The 18390-nt window shown below is 37.0% G+C and overlaps 1 protein-coding gene across 1 annotated transcript in view; it reads left to right on the top strand.

Moving 5' to 3' along the window:
• The window catches only part of MCF2 (MCF.2 cell line derived transforming sequence), a 78417-nt gene extending 60274 nt beyond the window's left edge, over window positions 1-18143 (top strand). Inside the window, exons 21-28 of the mRNA XM_052663313.1 lie at window positions 337-462; window positions 1146-1367; window positions 7620-7712; window positions 10588-10666; window positions 11224-11290; window positions 14515-14624; window positions 16171-16280; window positions 18111-18143. Of these exons, the coding sequence (XP_052519273.1) occupies window positions 337-462; window positions 1146-1367; window positions 7620-7712; window positions 10588-10666; window positions 11224-11290; window positions 14515-14624; window positions 16171-16280; window positions 18111-18143 (840 nt within the window). The remainder of the gene's footprint in view (window positions 1-336; window positions 463-1145; window positions 1368-7619; window positions 7713-10587; window positions 10667-11223; window positions 11291-14514; window positions 14625-16170; window positions 16281-18110) is intronic.
• The last annotated feature ends 247 nt before the right edge of the window (window positions 18144-18390 follow it).

Raw genomic sequence — 18390 nt, 5'->3', positions numbered from 1 at the left:
TAAAATTAATTGCTCTACATGGAGGACCAAAAAGATGTGTAATTGTTTTAAAAATGAATCTCTAGTGTATCCTAATAGCTATTGTTTGCCAGCCCCAGAAGTATTGAATGTTCTTTACTTTCTACTGTTTAGTCACTATTCCATTTCTTCCCCAGTTTTGACATTGTTATTAAATATAATATTAATGTGACAAATAGCATGTGAAAGAAATTACTCAAAAAAGTGCCATTATCTTTGGATTCCTCCTTGAAAGCATGTTAGCGAAAAATATATTCATTTTCTCCAGCTATTAATATCTGCCTAATATTAAGTTTAACTCTTGACTTCTAATTACAGGAGCTATTAAAATATAGCAAAGACTGTGTCGGATCTGTAGAATTAAAGGAGGCACTTGACACAATGCTGGATTTACTGAAGTCAGTTAATGACTTAATGCATCAGACTGCAATAAATGGCTATATCGTAAGTAGATCTTCATGATTGTTGCAGTTTTACAGGGTAAACATGTTAACATCTCTTCCTCTCCTGGAACAACTGAGAAATAAGACGTAAGAGGCAGACAAATGAAGGATCTAAATGTCAGCATTATTACTTATGATGCTAAGTGGAAAATTGGCTTCAGATCAGCAGCCAGATGGATTTATGATATTCCCCTTGTCCCTAACAAGGCCTACCCCCAAGTGCAGACCTTGGGAGATCCCACGTGATGGGATGTTTGGGTCTATTCTAAGGAGACATATGGTCTCAGAAGTGCTCTTTGCCCAGGTCCAAGATAGAGAGATGGAAGAAACAGATCAAATCTTTAGGAGTTAGCTCCACCCCGTGGGAAAACTTGGACTAGAAGAGCTCACTCACCAGGCAGGACTGAGGAAGCCATGTGGAGAGTTGGCCCAGCTGAAATACCTCCACATGGAGACATGAAGCCAGGGAAAAGGAGATTTCTTCTATCTCCCAGTCCCACAGTCATTTTGTAACTGGCTGACACATGGCATGTTTTCATGTGAAAAGTTATGATGAATGAAACTTTTAAAACTATAAATTATGTTTCAGGGTTTTAATAGCTCAAGCTAAACACTGTAATGATGCTGTCAGAGATCTGAATGCCCTTCTGCCCTGTACTAATGAGCTGAGGTTTTCTGTTCCAGGGAAACTTAAATGAGCTGGGTAAGATGATAATGCAGGGTGCGTTCAGTGTTTGGATTGGACACAAGAAAGGTACTACAAAGATGAAGGATTTTGCTAGATTCAAACCAATGCAGCGGCACCTTTTCCTGTACGAAAAAGCCATCATATTTTGTAAAAGGCGTGTTGAAAGTGGAGAAGGTGGTGATCGATACCCATCATACAGTTTTAAGCACTGTTTGAAAGTAAGACCTTTTGAATTGTATAATGTAATAGTTTCTCCTGTATGCATATATTGTATTCATATTTGTGTACTATTTTAGTTCAGATGACTGGGTTTTATACTTTAGTCACACACATTTGTATATTTTTTTCTAAACAAAATCTTTTGTTTTAAACTGAAGTATAATTAGCCTATAACATATTTGTTTCAGGTATATAGTGTAATGAGTCAATATTTGTACATATTGTGAAATGATTGCCACAAATAACATCCATCACCACACAGTTAAAAACATTTTTTTCTTGTGATGACTTTTAAGATCTACTCTCTTAGCAAGTTTCAAATATGAAGTACAGTATTATTAATCATGGTCACCATAGTTACCATGCTATACATTACATCCCTGGGGTTTATTTAATTTACAACTGGAAGTTTGTACCCTTTGACCCCCTTCTCTACTCATTTCTCAAGCTCTCACCCATGAAAACTTAAGTAGGAGTCATATAGAGATGTCAGGTGAAGCAGAACTTGTCTGCCTGAAGTGAGAGCCAGAAAGGGCAGAATGTAGTCCTCTCTTCCTCGCTCACTTCAGTCCCAGGCATTTCTCAAGGGGGCGCCCTAGTGTCCTGTCTGGTGCAGTTTGAAATTACAGGAAGAGACCCAGGCTCCCCCATTTGCCCTGTCTTACCAATGACACCAGGTGGAGTTCTCGGTCTTGGTAGCAAGGACTTTTTATCATACAGGAGAGTCAAAGAGGAAAGAGTTTTTTTCCTTTTTTTATCAGTGTAATTAAAAAATGGATCACCTTTTTTTTTGTTGTTGTTGTTTTTCTTGGCCTCGCCACTCAGCTTAGTTCCCCAACCAGGGATTGAATCTGTGCCCCCCTTGCACTGGAAGCACAGAGTCTTAACCACTGGACTACCAGATCACTTTTATGTCTAGCATATTCCCATCATATCCGTCCTCCATCCCCTCTCTTCCTGGGTGTTCCAAAGCCACCTATTGCTGAATCTTGCCCACACCTGTCCTGTCTGATCCTTAGAAATTGCTTTCTTCTCTCCCATAACCCAAACCACCATTCTGTCCTACAGTTAGTTTGGTATTCAAATGAGAGCAGTATTGTGTGAGGAAGTTACTGGCAATTCAATGCCATTCCCTGATGGTTTTGACATTTGAGAAGAAGAACTTCCAATCCACAGGAGTCTATAATTGGCAAATTATAATTTTATCTTTCAAGCTCTACATTGTAAAAGCAATATAGCATTTGTTAAAGAAAATTTGGGGACTTCCATTATGGTGCAGTGGTTAAGACTCTGAGCTCCCACTGGGAGGGGCAGAGGTTCGATCCCTAGTCAAGGAAGATACTGCATGCTGTGCAGCGTGACCAAAAAAAAGAAAAGAAAATTTGGAAAATGGAGAAAATTATTACCCTCAACTTCCCAGCCACTATCATTTTGGTTATTTCTCATGAGCCTGTTGTTTCTTGGTTGTTAGCAAGTTGAGAATTGATGAGATATCCAGTAGTGGTAATAAAGAGGATGGGCCATATGTCCTGAGCAGGCATGAGGGCTTTGTGTCAGGAGGCCCCCTGAGAAGCAGGTCCTGCTTTTGATTCTTCCCAGATGCCAACAACCCTATGCTGTTCCTGATGGGATTCCTAACCACAGTTAGGTCTCTGACCTTTTTCTATGGTCTATTTTCCCTGCTGAACCCACAGCAATGGCTCTTCAAAACTCTCACTGTTTTCATAACAAATGCCCTGTTGCTCTCTTGATATTAGCCACCCATCTCCAAGCCCCTAAAATCTCCAAGGGTCTTTTATGTCTCTAATAAACTTTGGTTGAGAATCAAGAGTTTGAAATCAACATCAAACAGGGTTCAGGTTTCCTGCTATCTGTATATCTATTCCCAGGGAACATACTTTATCTTCGTAGACTAGTTGGACCCAAATCCATTTGATTCACTTTTTATTTGTAGAGTGACCTAGTTACTACCTAATGGACTATTTCTGGCTTGTATTGATTTTTCTTTTTTTACTTTTTTTCTCTCTCTTTTTTACTTTTAATTTATCACAAATTGGGCACACTAACAAAGTAGTTTAGTATTTCTAAAGTACATCAGAGTGAGGATGGATTGGTATGTGGTAACCAATTCATGAGAATGCAAACAACAGTGGTTACCATGGAAACAGAGGGTGGGATAGATGCAAGAAACATTTCCATGGCAGGTAAACAGGCAGGCTTGTTGACTTACTAGATACAGAAAATAAATAATACCTGACATTGGAAGGAAAAAATCAGCCTGTTTTTTCTTTGATTCCACAGTAACGCCTAGTGTCCTTAATAAAAGACATTAGTCACTGATGCCTGCAAGGATTGAGACCAGTATTATTAGGAAAATGGTGATGTTGCTCACAGAGAAAAATCGAAATTAAGCTATTTCTTATAAGCCTCACTATGCTTACTTCCTCTTGCTTACATGAGATTCTGGAATTAAATAATTGCTGGTAGGATTAGTCGGTATGTTACTTAAGAGTTTGGATTCCTGGTTTCAGAATCTTCCCCTTGGTAGAGGATCAATGTGGAAGCACTTTCAAGGAACTGTTGCCTTGACTTCATCATATCAAGCTGGAATTTCATGGCCTGACAGCTATATGATGACTGCGTGCTATATTTTAAGTTGACAGCTCCTGTGCAAAGGAAAGGCCCTAAAGTCACAGTTAGTCAAATGAAGACATTCGAGTTCTTCAGATTCCTCAGTTCATGCGTTTATTATTTTCATCTATGTTTTTAAGTTTAACAAATATATGCGTCATGCTATTTTGCTAGGAGCTGTTTAAATGTTATCAACGTTAATTCATTTAATCTACATAGCAACTTTATATGAAATAGGAATTATTATCAACCCCATTTGAGGATAGGCAAGCCAAGTTCCAGAGAAGTGAATAATTCGTCCAAGGGCATAGATTCACACCCAGGCAGATGGCTTCAAACTCCATGATCATAACCCCTGCGCCATGCTGGCAGGTCTTGTTCTTGCTTGTTTATTTCATTCCTTCATTCTTTTTTATCTCTATCCTCTGCACTTAATCTCCTCTCTACCCCTGTAGCAACCATTCTAATTTATTTGATGTACATCCTTCAGTTTGTGTGTTCTTTTTAAATACATACTAATGTTCTGTGCTCATTTAGTTTTTTTTTAATATAAATTTATTTATTTTAATTGGAGGCTAGTTATTTTATTGTATTGGTTTTGCCATATATCAACATGAATCTGCCACGGGTGTACACATGTTCCCCATTCTGAACCCCCCTCCCACCTCCCTCCCCATACCATCCCTCTGGGTCATCCCAGTGCACCAGCCCCGAGCATCCTGTATCATGTATCAAACCTGGACTGGCAATTGATTTCACATATGGTATTATACATGTTTCAATGCCATTCTCCCAAATCATCCCACCCTTGCCCCCTCCCACAGAGTCCAAAAGACTGTTCTATACATCTGTGTCTCTTTTGCTGTCTCGCATACAGGGTTATCATTACCATCTTTCTAAATTCCATATATATGCATTAGTATACTGTATTGGTGTTTTTCTTTCTGGCTTACTTCACCCTGTATAATAGGCTCCAGTTTCATCCACCTCATTAGAACTGATTCAAATGTATTCTTTTAAATGGCTGAGTAATACTCCATTGTGTATATGTAGCACAGCTTTCTTATCCATTCATCTGCTGATGGACATCTAGGTTGCTTCTATGTCCTGGCTATTATAAACAGTGCTGTGATGAACATTGGGGTACATGTGTCTCTTTCCATTCTGGTTTCCTCGGTGTGTATGCCCAGCAGTGGGATTGCTGGGTCGTATGACAGTTCTATTTCCAGTTTTTTAAGGAATCTCCACACTGTTCTCCATAGTGGCTGGACTAGTTTGCATTCCCAGCAACAGTGTAAGAGGGTTCCCTTTTCTCCACACCTTCTTCAGCATTTATTGCCAATTTTTATAAATTGTATTCTGATATAATCCTCATTTTCTTTCTTTTTTGATCCCAGAAACTGTTTTCAAGATACAGTTATGTTACAGTTTTATACCCAATACCTTGTTTGTAATTGTCTCACGGCAGTTCAGCCTTGCTGCATTTTTTGTTTTGTTAATATGAAGATAAGTTTTTAAATAATACTAACTCAAGAGGTAACTATTATGTATCCCAGATACATAAATAAAAGTCTTAAAATAGGTAGTTATTGGTTATAATCCCAGAGTTCTTGACCCACTGGGAGACTTTAACAAGGTAGTTGACATCATTGTACTGCCCTGAAGACAGAAAATTAGTTTAAAAGTTGGGGCCCTGAGTACTTGATGTAGCAAGATATCTTCAGATAAAATGCTTTGAAGTAAAGAAAATAAATTCACAGCTGTCAGAAATCATCAATGAAAATGTGAAAGATGAGGCAGAGATCACAGTTATGGTATAACTATAGAATCAGCTTTGTTCTTTTGTTTTATATATATATTATTTATTACATAGTATATCATATGACTGATAGTTAGAACTTTAACTCTGTCTCTATTCTTAAAAACCTTTCAATAAAATCTTTATATTTTATTATTTGAGAAAATATGTACAATCCATGAATTACAAATAGATTGTATTACAGTGGATCATTTGTAGTGAATTGCTTAGAACTAAGAACAATATTGGAGAAGGAAATGTCAGCCCATTCCAGTATCCTTGCCTGGGAAATGCCATGGACAGAGGAGCCTGGCATGCTACAGTCCATAGGGTCACAAAAGAGTTGGGCACAACTTATCTACTAAACAACAACAGCAAGAACAATATAGTTTTATAGAGATAATTGTTAGGTTTCCAGAGTAACTCAAAAGATTTATTTAATCTGTAATGCTGTGCTCTATGTAGGCAGTGAAAAATAGCGAAACTGTTGCTATTCAAATAAGGAAAAGCTGAGAAAGCAAACTCATACTTTAAAAAACTCATCTTGTTATCTAAGCCTTTAATTCATGCTATATAATCCTTCTATCAACTCTATGATATAGGTACTCTTCCTATTTTATAGTCAACAGAAGTTCAGAAAGATTAGGCAACTTGCAGCCAGACACTTAGCTAGCTCATGGGCTTTCCATCTTATCATGCTGTTAGGACAAAACCATGTATTGAAACAAAATCAGTTTAAATAGAGCTTGAATATGAGATTATTATTTATCTTAAAACCTGATGTTTGAACAAAAGTAGTTTAGTTAGAGTGGTTGAGTAGGAATATAAAGATGACTTTTGGACATTCTGAAAGTAACTTCTGAGTACATTCAGGGTAGATGTCACAGGCTTTTTCATTTCTAAGTATAATCCCTTTTCTTTTTCTTGATATGGGGATCTCACTAAGAACTACTCTTAATGCTTATCAGCTCTAATTAGGATCATTTGGGACACATGTAAATGGAACAGAGCGTGAGATATTCCTTTAGATAATTAGGCAAGAATTGAAAGAAAAGAAGGCAGAAGGAGACTAAAAGAAAATGTGTACAAGGGAGTGAAATTGCTCAAAATGGAATTAACCAAGCTACTAGCAGCACAGGATAAAAGAAAATGGAAAAGTTTGTGCTTTGCACAGTCATGTGAAAGAGAAGAAGAACTATGGTAAGGAAGGACTATTGCATGTCAAAGTTTCACTGGCTACAAGAAGACATCACTCTCCCATGACAGATTATTTTCCAGAGAGGCTGAGAAATTGGTGGAAATAGAGGGGATTTTTGTGTAGCTGATTGGTTCCTGCCTGACCTGTAAATTGGATGTCTATAACATGTAGGACTTCTATAGACATAAGTAATAATTTATGAGATTAATTTATCTGGCCTATGATTATTAAAAATAAACCATTTAAATTAGTTTTGGATGACTTTGTTCACTGATATTTAACTACTTTTACTTCTGTGTTTGACAAAATTTGTTTTTATAGTATACTGTTAATTTATAACAGAATTCCATCTTAGATGGACTATTTGTATGTTCAAATTTATAACATTTGTTTTAGTCACTGGAATGGAGCGTGTAGTCTGTACTAAAAGTGCATAGTTCAGTGAAAACATACAAATACTCAGGTCTGTGATTATGTTCATCATATTCTTTGAATGTAAAAGTATATTTTGCACAAATGAGAAATTCTGTTTTGTTTAGAATATGATGGGTATGATGGGAGTAGGTTTAATGTAATTTCATTTTCAGAATAAAATGCTCATAAAAATCATGACATATATTGTAGATGGATGAACTTGGAATCACTGAATACGTAAAAGGAGACAACCGCAAGTTTGAAATCTGGAATGCTGGAAAGGAAGAAGTTTATATTGTCCAGGTTGGTCATTTAAGAATTGTTCTAGAAACTCTACCTGCCTTAAGATACAAAAGTCTGAATTTGCAAACAAAAATAATTTTGGTTACCTTACAGAAATTCTCAGTCCTTTCCTGTAGGTCACCTAAATATTATTTGATAATTATTCTTTGTGATATAGTTAAACATGTTATCAGTTAGCAAATTTTCTTTGATTCTTTTATTTAAGTATAGTTGGTGTACAATATTATATGTTATAGGTATACAATATAGTGATTCATAATTTTTAAAGATTATTTTCTATTTATAGTTATTATAAAATATTGGATATAGTCCCCAAGTGATTCAATAAATCTTTGTAGTTTATTTTATACCTAATAGTTTGTAGCTCTTAATTCCCTACCCCCACATTGCCCCTCTACACTTCCTTCTCCCAACTGGTAACCACTAGTTTGTTCTCTGTATCTGTGAATCTGCTTCTTTTTTGTTATATTCACTAGTTTGTTTTATTTTTTGGATTCCATATACAAGTGATATCATATACATGATAGCAATCATATTTGTCTTTCTCTGACTTATTTCACTTAATATAATACCCTCCAAGTCCATCCTATTGTTGAAAATGGCAAAATTTCATTCCTCTTTATGACTGAGTAGTATTCCATTATGTGTGTGTGTGTATATATATACTGCCTTTTAAATCCATTGATCTGTTGATGCACAGTTACTTCTGTTGGCCAAAGTTTTCTTTAACTTGAGATGTGTCTGTGATGCTTTATATGGCTTTAAGTTTTCACTGCTACATCAGGAGACTTATGAATAAGAGCTGGAAGCCAAGAGCTTGGCTGGTGCTTTTCTGTCTCCATCAAATGTCTAGAGTTACAGATTGATAACAGTGCTGAGTTCCTCTTGTGCTCAGCATTCAGAGAGGACCTGATTATGAGACAAGGTGATATGATGGTTCAGATCAGGTTGCTGTTTCTAAAGAATGTGGTTAAAGCCCTGGCCACACATGCTATAATGTTCAACCTGTTTCAGGGAAGAGGAGAGAAATTAGAACATTTTAAGAGCCATTTCAAAAAGTATTTGTATCATGACTTGTTACCTGTTGACAATGCTTGGTGTTTTTTCTTCGTTTTAACTCTGTCTTCAGTCAGTTCAATTCAGTTCAGTCACTTAGTCATGTCCGACTCTTTGCGACCCCATGAATTGCAGCATGCCAGGCTTCCCTGTCTATCACCAACTCCCAGAGTTCACTCAACTCATGTCCATCCAGTCGGTGATGCCATCCAGCCATCTCATCCTCTGTCGTCCCCTTCTGCTCCTGCCCCCAATCCCTCCCAGCATCAGAGTCTTTTCCAATGAGTCAACTCTTTGCATGAGGTGGTCAAAGTATTGGAGTTTCAGCTTTAGCATCAGTCCTTCCAATGAACACCCAGGATCGATCTCCTTTAGGATGGACTGGTTGGATCTCCTTGCAGTCCAAGGGACTCTCAAGAGTCTTCTCCAACACCACAGTTCAAAAGTATCAATTCTTCCATCCTCAGTTTTCTTCAAAGTCCAACTCTCACATCCATACATGACCACAGGAAAAACCATAGCCTTGACTAGACGGACCTTTGTTGGCAAAGTAATATCTCTGCTTTTGAATATGCTATCTAGGTTGGTCATAACTTTTCTTCCAAGGAGTAAGCGTCTTTTAATTTCATGGCTGCAATCACTATCTGCAGTAATTTTGGAGCCCCCCCCCAAAATAAAGTCTGACACTGTTTCCACTATTTCCCCATCTATTTCCCATGAAGTGAGGGGACCAGATGCCATGATCTTAGTTTTCTGAATGTTGAGCTTTAAGTCAACTTTTCCACTCTCCTCTTTCACTTTCATCAAGAGGCGTTTTAGTTCCTCTTCACTTTCTGCCATAAGGGTGGTGTTATCTGCATATCTGAGGTTATTGACATTTCTCCTGGCAATCTTGATTCCAGCTTGTGCTTCTTCCAGCCCAGAGTTTCTCATGGGTACTCTGCATATAAGTTAAATAAGCAGGGTGACAATATACAGATAATTCATAAAAATATATGCTCTTGGCTTGATTTAGATGTAAGATTTTTCTTATCTATTAACAAACTTATCTTGTAAGTAATGGGAGGATATTTAAGGAAGCTTTCATGCTGTCATCAGTTATGAAGATAACTATGCAAGCGATTGTCTTTAATTTTTTTGGCTGCACTACAGCGTGGTATGTTGAATCTTAGTTTCCGAACCAGAGATCAAACCCAGGACCTTAGCAGTGAAAGCACCGAGTCCTAACCCAATAGTCCACCAGGGAATTCTGTGCAATAGATTGTCTTTTCAGAAAGAATGTTTGTTTTGTTTTACTAAAATTAAACATGAAAACGTTGATATATTTTAAAAACCCTGCTGCACACAAAAAAAAGAATAAGTGAGATTTATATTTCACATTTCTCTAAGCATTGGGCTTCCCTGATAGCTCAGCTGGTAAAGAATCCACCTGCAATGCAGGAGACCTGGGTTCGATCCCTGGGTTGGGAAGATCCCCTGGAGAAGGGAATGGCTATCCACTCCAGTATTCTTGCCTGGAGAATTCCATGGACTGTATAGTCCATGGGGTTGTAAAGATTCAGACACGGCTGAGTGACTTTCACTTTTCACTAAGCATTATTATTGAAGGGCAGTTTCAAATTAGTCTTGACTATTATTTCATCTAATCCGATGGCTGTTTATTTGCTTCTTGGAAGTTTAAGAATCAAAATGTTAGGGTAAGAATATGATAGTTCAGGATATAGATTATGTTTAATATAATAATGACCTTTGTTTTATTATAAAGCATCCTTTTAAAAAGGAAACATGTCTTCTTCTCCCTCACTTTTTAAATCTTTAGGCTTCGAATATAGATATGAAGATGATGTGGTTAAAAGAAATCAGAAATATTTTGTTGAAGCAACAGGAACTTTTGACAGGTAAATTCAAGCATGCATTCTCTAGAACAGGAAGTAAAAGAACAGTTCAGTGTCTCAGATTTGTGGTAATTTTTACAAGGAATATTTACTTTCTACTATTTATAATTAAACTCATTAGTAGGAGATCAAGATTCAGGGAGTTGTTTGAATTATTTCAGAAAATGAATTTTGCAGTAAAAGATGAGCTCTAATGCCTGGGAAGCAGTTTTGCAGTGATAAAGCAATTTGAATGTGTTAATTCTAAGTCCTTCCCATGAGGCAGCTCAGTGTGGGAACTCAGTAATCAGTGCCTAGTAATGTTGGCCTAAGAGGGGTGCTAGTTATAAACTTGAATGTCTTGAATAAAATACAGCATGGTTTGATCCTTTTCTATATTCCGAATTCAGACTGGCCTTCCCTCTGGCTGTTTCAAACTGGCCTTCCCTCTGGCTGTTTCAAGTCTGTGAAGGTGAACTAGAATGGGATTGAGGTGTGTGTATACGCACATGTGAAGGTTATTGGTCCTCAAGGAAGTAAGAAACATGGCTTCTAAATGTAAGCTTTGTTTTATTTCACAGTTAAGAAACGGGAACAGCATAATCAGTTAACAGAGAAGACTCATCTCTCTTCTCAGCAGAATGACGAGTAAGTGATTCTTCTTTAAGAAATATCACTCTTGCAATCTTCTGTTTTCTGTGTGTAACATGAAACAATGTAATTAAACTATCAGACAAAAATTACCTACCCTTTTAGCAATATCTCATCAAATTCTATAAACACATCATTTTCTAAGTTCTGTCCTTGGGTATGGAGCCTGATAGTCCTTAATAGTTATCCCACTGTTTCTCTGATGTTAAAGGTGCACCAGCCCTGAGCACCCTGTCTCATGCATTGAACCTGGACTGGAGATCTGTTTCACATGTGATGATATACATGTTTCAATGCTATTCTTTCAGATCATCCCACCCTCGCCTTCTCCCACAGAGTCCAGAAGACTATTCTGTACATCTGTGTCTCTTTTGCTGTCTCACATATAGAGTTATCATTACCACCTTTCTAAATTCCATATATATGCATTAGTATACTGTACTGGTGTTTTTCTTTCTGGCTTACTTCACTCTATATAGTAGGCTCCAGTTTCATCCATCTCATTAGAACTGATTCAAATGTGTTATTCTTTTTAATGGCTGAGTAATATTCCATTGTGTATACGTACCACAGTTTTCTTATCCATTTGTCTGCTGATGGACATCTAGGTTGCTTCCATATCCTGGCTATTATAAACAGTGCTGCGATGAACATCGGGGTACACGTGTCTCTTTCCATTGTGGTTTCCTCGGTGTGTATGCCCAGCAGTGGGATTGCTGGATCATATGGCAGTTCTAATTCCAGTTTTTTAAGGAGTCTCCACACTGTTCTCCATAGTGGCTGGACTAGTTTGCATTCCCAGCAACAGTGTAAGAGGGCTCCCTTTTCTCCACATCCTCTCCTGCATTTATTGTTTGTAGACTTTTGGATAGCAGCCATTCTGACTGGCATGAAATGGTACCTCGTTGTGGTTTTGATTTGCATTTAAGAGAACCATTTTAAAATCACAGTGGAAGTCTTTATTTTCCAGGGTTCACAGTACTCAATATTTTGTCATATATTCTGGAAGTCTTTAGATATCAGACAGTACTGACTCAATAGTAGCTGATTCACCTCAACAGTATTAATCAGATTAAGGTTTTAATCATCATTCATATATACCTTATATATGTATAAGTATATATATATATACAGATATATATAAGTATACATATATATACATATATATAAGTATATATATACAAGTGTATATACACGTATATATACAAGTATATATACACATATATATACAAGTATATATACACATATATATACAAGTATATATATACATATATACAAGTATATATATACAAGTATATATATGTATATATATATACAAGTATACGTATACAAGTATATGTATACTTGTATATATATATATACGAGTGTATATGTACATGTATACAAGTATATGTATACTTGTATATATTTATACAAGTGTATGTATATATACAAGTATATGTATATACATATATACATGTATATATATACACACAAGTATATGTATACAAGTATATGTATATACATATATACATGTATATATATACACACAAGTATATGTATACAAGTATATGTATATACATATATACATGTATATATATACACACAAGTATATGTATCCAAGTATATGTATATACATATATACATGTATATATATGTGTATATATATATATATACAAGTATATGTATACAAGTATCTGTATACTTGTATATATATATACAAGTGTATATGTTTATGTATACAAGTATATGTATACTTTATATATAAGTATGTGTATATACATATATACATGTATAGATATACATATATATAAGTATATATATATACAAGTATATATATACATATAATGTGTGTGTATATATATATATACCTAATTCATTAAAGTTAAAAGTTCATAGAACAATAGTGATTTTTTGTTGTTCTTTATATTTTTCCAACTTATGCAGTTATTGTTGACAATTAAAATTGTATACATTTAAAGAATACAATTTGATGATTTGATATTGTGTTGATTGCATGCATGCTCAGTTGTGTCGAGCTCTTTGCAACCCCATGGACTATAGCCCACCAGGCTTCTCTGTCCATTGAATTCTCTAGGCAAGAGTACTGGAGTGGGTTGCCATTTCCTCCTCCAGGGCATCTTCCCAGCCCACGGATTAAACCTGTGTCTCCTGGGTCTTCCCCTTTGGCATGTGGATTCTTTTCCACTAGTGCCACCTGGGAAGCCTATGATTTTATTTATATGTGTGTGTGTGTGTGTGTGTGTGTGCGCATGCGTGTGTGTGTATATATGTATGCTGCTGCTGCTAAGTCACTGCAGCTATGTCCTACTCTGTCCGACCCCATAGACGGCAGCCCACCAGGCTCCCCCATCCCTGGGATTCTCCAGGCAAGAACACTGGAGTGGGTTGCCGTTTCCTTCTCCAATATATATATGTATGTGTGTGTGTGTGTGTGTGTGTGTGTGTATATATATATATATATAGTGAAATAATCACCACAGTCAAACTGATTAACATATCCATCACCTTACATAGTTATCCTTTCCTGTGTCTGTAGTGAGAATATTTAGGATATACCTCCTAGCAAATTTTGGGTATACAGTATAATATACAACAGGAATTTTATGTAATATACCTGCCTTGGGTTCAGAAGGGAATCATTTTTTTCCATGCTGGCTTGGATCCTAGGATTTAAGCTTCTGTGTATTATGAGCTATTATCACACAGACTTAAATACAGGGGAAAGTCAGCTCTGCTTGAATGGATTCTTAGATTATATATATATATATATTTTTTTTTTTTTACAATTTATTTATTTTTGACTCTGCTGGGTCTTTGTTGCTATGCAGGCTTTTCTCTAGCTGCAGCGAGTAAGGGCTACTCTCTAGTTGTGGTGCACAGGTTTCTCATTGTGGTGGCTTCTCTTGTTGTGGAGTACGGGCTCTAGGGCATGCAGACTTCAGTAGTTGCAGCACATGAGCTCCCAGGCTGTAAAGCACAACAAGTTCAGTAGTTGTGGTGCACAGGCTTAGTTGGTCTGAGGCATGTGGGATCTTCCCAGACCAGGGATCAAACCCAAGTCTCCTGCATTGGCAGATGGATTCGTTACCACTGAGCCACTAGGGAAGCCCCTAGATTATGTTCTTATCACATGGTATCAATGGAAGAAATACCATTTTAAATTTCTTATTACTCTTAGACTGTAAGAAAGCTCACTTTTTACATATTTACTATTTCAGAGGGCAACAGGGAGCTTTTATAGGCACTGAGGAACCTGAGTTGGAACATATTAGCACTATGGTGAAGGTCGGTGAGTCCATCACATCAATTCAGGCAGAAGCAAATACAGGTATGTGTAATGGTTATCCAAAAGGAGGATTCATGGTTGTGCAAATTGTTTTCTCTCATTGTTATTTTGAGAAATCTTTCCATCTATTCACTGAATAAAACAGAGTTAACCCATTTTTAGAAAGCTCTTCTGTCTTGTATATATATGCAAGATTCTCTGGTGGGCACTGCCAAGCGGTCTGTGTATGGTCTGTGGACCAGTGTGGTCTGTGGACTAGTAGCATCAGCATCACCTGGGAACTTGTCAGGAAGGCAGGTACTTTGGCTCCGTCCTGGACCTTCTGAATCAGAAACTCTAGGAGTGAGACCCAGCCAGCTGTGATGTCACAAATTCTCCATGTGATTCTTTCTGGCACCTGCTTAAGTTTGGAAGCCCCTCCTACACAGGATACAGAGGTGAATAGAACACATATACTGCATCAAGGGATGCACTCGTGACTCACTATAGGTTAGTGAATAGAGAAGAGTTATTTACAAATGAAATATTTTCTTTTCTTTTACAAATTTGGTCATTTAAAGGGATTTAAAACAATTTGTTTACTTCAACAAACATAACAGCGTGATTGCCAGGAATCTTACAGTACTCTGAGCATACAGTCTAATTGAGATACACTCAGCTGCCATTCCAATAAAGCTAGGACTGTAGAAAGATAATGCAACAAGCAATGAAAATCCAACTTGATAGTGTGATAACAGGGAAGTAAACGGTGCTTCAGAGACATCCAAGAGGGTCACATTAACAACTCCGGGATCAACAGAATAGACTTCTCTGAAGAAATGGCCAACAGAGTGCCTGATTCTCAGTGCTTAAACATGATGGTCCTCAATCTGGAAGACTTCTCTACTAGCTGAGGAGAAACAGAAACAACAACCTTGCTCAGCTTCAGCTCCATTTACAGGTCACTTCCCTCAGGTCATCTATACTGTGGCCCCCTGGACCATCAGGAGAGAGACTAGTATCACTGCTTTCATTTGACAGATGAGGAAACCAAGTCAGAGAAAGTTGACATGGCTTGCTCAAGGTTACATTCATAGTTTAGTGTGGCCAAGATGACATTCTGTTACTTCTTCACCCCATCCAAGTGCTTCATTCATATGAGTTCAATGCATGCTATTAATTATTTTAATAATTAAGCATCTCTTACAGGCAGGTTCTTATGAGACACACAGTGTGTAACACATGGTCCTTGCATAATAAAAGAGATAAGTCCAAAATAACCATATTACCAGGTAGAATGTTATAAGTGTTATAAAAGTGGGACCAGGAAGAATGCTATAGAAAGAATTTTTGAAAGAGACGACTTTTCTGTAATAAGGAGTATAATAACTTGTACCAACTCCAACATGAAACCATCTTAAAAAGTTAAAGAAGTGTAGATATTTCTGAAATATCAGAAATTCTAAACTAGTATAACCCAATTGGAGGTTTTATTACAAAAGATATTATTCTTGGACCATTGAAGTGTATAGCCTTGATTATTACAGTTCATTGTACTTGTCTCCTTGTGATGTACCAGTAACTGCCATCCTGCGTGATTTTCTTACAGTTTGGACTGAGATGTCATCACCTGCAAAAGTCTCTGATGAACCTGAGAAATGGTCCAGTAACTATTTCTACTCCTCTTATGATGGCCATGAAGAAGAAAGACCTCTAATGGTTAGTAATGACATATTAAGATAAATAAATAAAAACTCTTCAAGCAGTTTTATTGATGAAATAGATTAGGCACATAGGGACAGTCTTTTGTCAGTATCCTTGAGGTTATTAGAGGTGTTCCAAGGCCAAAAAACTTGAAATAAGTCTTACTGTGAACATTCAGTAAGCATTTCTCTCGAACTTGTTTGAGCCATACATTGAGCCCCTACTGAAGTTAATGAGATAGTCAATCATTCCAAGTCTTATATCATGACCAATTTTATCTTCAGTTTTATTTTATTTTCAATCTGGGCATGTGAGATAAAATCAGAGCACAACAGGAAGTTCAGGTATACTTAGAATAGATTCCAGATTAGATATAGGAAATAAATATGACACATTTAAAAACTATTTAATTTCATCTGGGGAATATATTTTAGTAGGCTGTCAAAAAACATGCTAATGCTACGAGTCTTAGCATATCTGAGCAGGGGAACACCCCATAAAAATAAAGGCTGCTTTAGGGTAAAAGTAAATGTTTTCTAGAAGAATTAGTTTTTGGTGTCATTAGGCTCCTAGTAGCTTATCCCAAGGAGTTAGCACTGTTTAGGATAAATCTCCAGTTTTCTGAAGTCACCAGTGTGGAGGGTGGGAATATTGCTTTTGTAGTGGACTGTTCCTTAGTGCTTAACAGAGGAATACATTCAGTTGGGCAGTTCTGGTCTCAAAGCTCCATAGCATTGATGCTGGAATGCGTTCTTTAAAAAAGCAACAGAATATTTTTTTCATCAATAATATAATGACCATAATTCACATTTGTATGGTCGTTTACAGTTGACAAAATGATTTCACACTGAATATTCATAGTCTTAGTGAGAAAAAGGGCAGGGTTTATTCCCTCCAACTGACAGAGGAGGAGACCGAGGCCCAGAGCTGGTAAGAGATTAGTCCAGAGTTCGTTGTCTAGACCAGTAGTGCTCAAACTTTTTAGTGAATTTGCATTTTTCAAACAAAAAAAGTGTAGTGAGAAGTGGGGCATGTGAAATATTTTTTCAACCAAAGAAAATGAAGACATAAAGGACTTACCTGATGGTCCAGGGGCTAGGACTTTGTACTTCCACTGCAGCGGCACAGGTTTGATCCTTGGTTAGGGAACTAAGGTCCCTCAAGCTGCATAGTGCAACCAAAAAAAACTTTTTTTGCAAATCTATTTAACATCTGACTTCAGAAAAGACAGCTGAATTCTCGTACTGGCATTTACATTCAGTCTGTTGTGCTATCACACATTTGGTGACCTCTTGAAAATGCCTTAGTAGGCTTGTGAGAAGATGAGAATGAAAAAGGCAAATAATAGAACTTTTACTCTTGCAGGCCCTGGGAACCCCCCAACCTTGAGAATCACTGAAAAGAACTTTCATTTCCCGAAGTAACATTATCTGAGGACAGGAGGGGTCATTGTTCGTTGAGCAACAAGTCAGGGGAAGCTGGGTGGGGTTTCAATGCTTGCTGTAAATGATGCTCTACGAAGGGATGGTCAAGAACTGAGAAAGCTTTCACTAAGCATTTTTCCAGCTATCATGTCAGAAAATAAAGCAAATATGCAAAATTAAAGAATGCTTTCATCTTAGGGGGCGGGAATGGAGAAAAACCCAATAGCTCTTCTCCTTTCTCCCATGAATTCCCTGACTTGTGCTACTAAGGAAAATAGATACAAAGATAATATGGTGCATTCCACACCCCTCAATAAAATAACCCCCAAACTAAACAGAAAAGCAAGTAGGAATGAGCTATCTTTTAGCCTCACTTTATTAAGTCAAAACCAAGAAATAATGGGTGCTGCTTCCCTTGGAGAAGCCTGAGTCAGAGATGGCTGTCCTGTTTTAATGAAGCTATTCTCTTGAATGGCAAGGAGCTCTTTCCTGCCTGCTTCTCAGACCGTATGATAAAAATACTGCTCAAAAGACATTCAACCCAAGTGATGTGGATAATACTTTCAGGTTAATTCTTTTGGATGTGCAAAGGCTCAATACCACATAATTCTTTCTTTCCTTTTTTTTAAACCTTTTTAAATTGTATCTTATATTTAATTGGAGGGTAATTACATTATTGTGAATGGTTTCTGCCATATATA

The sequence above is a fragment of the Budorcas taxicolor genome, chromosome X (genome assembly GCF_023091745.1).
Source record: "Budorcas taxicolor isolate Tak-1 chromosome X, Takin1.1, whole genome shotgun sequence".
NCBI classification, from domain to species: Eukaryota; Metazoa; Chordata; class Mammalia; order Artiodactyla; family Bovidae; genus Budorcas; species Budorcas taxicolor.
The sequence above is the reverse complement of the archived record's forward strand: the minus strand, read 5'-3'. Positions and strand labels throughout refer to the sequence as shown.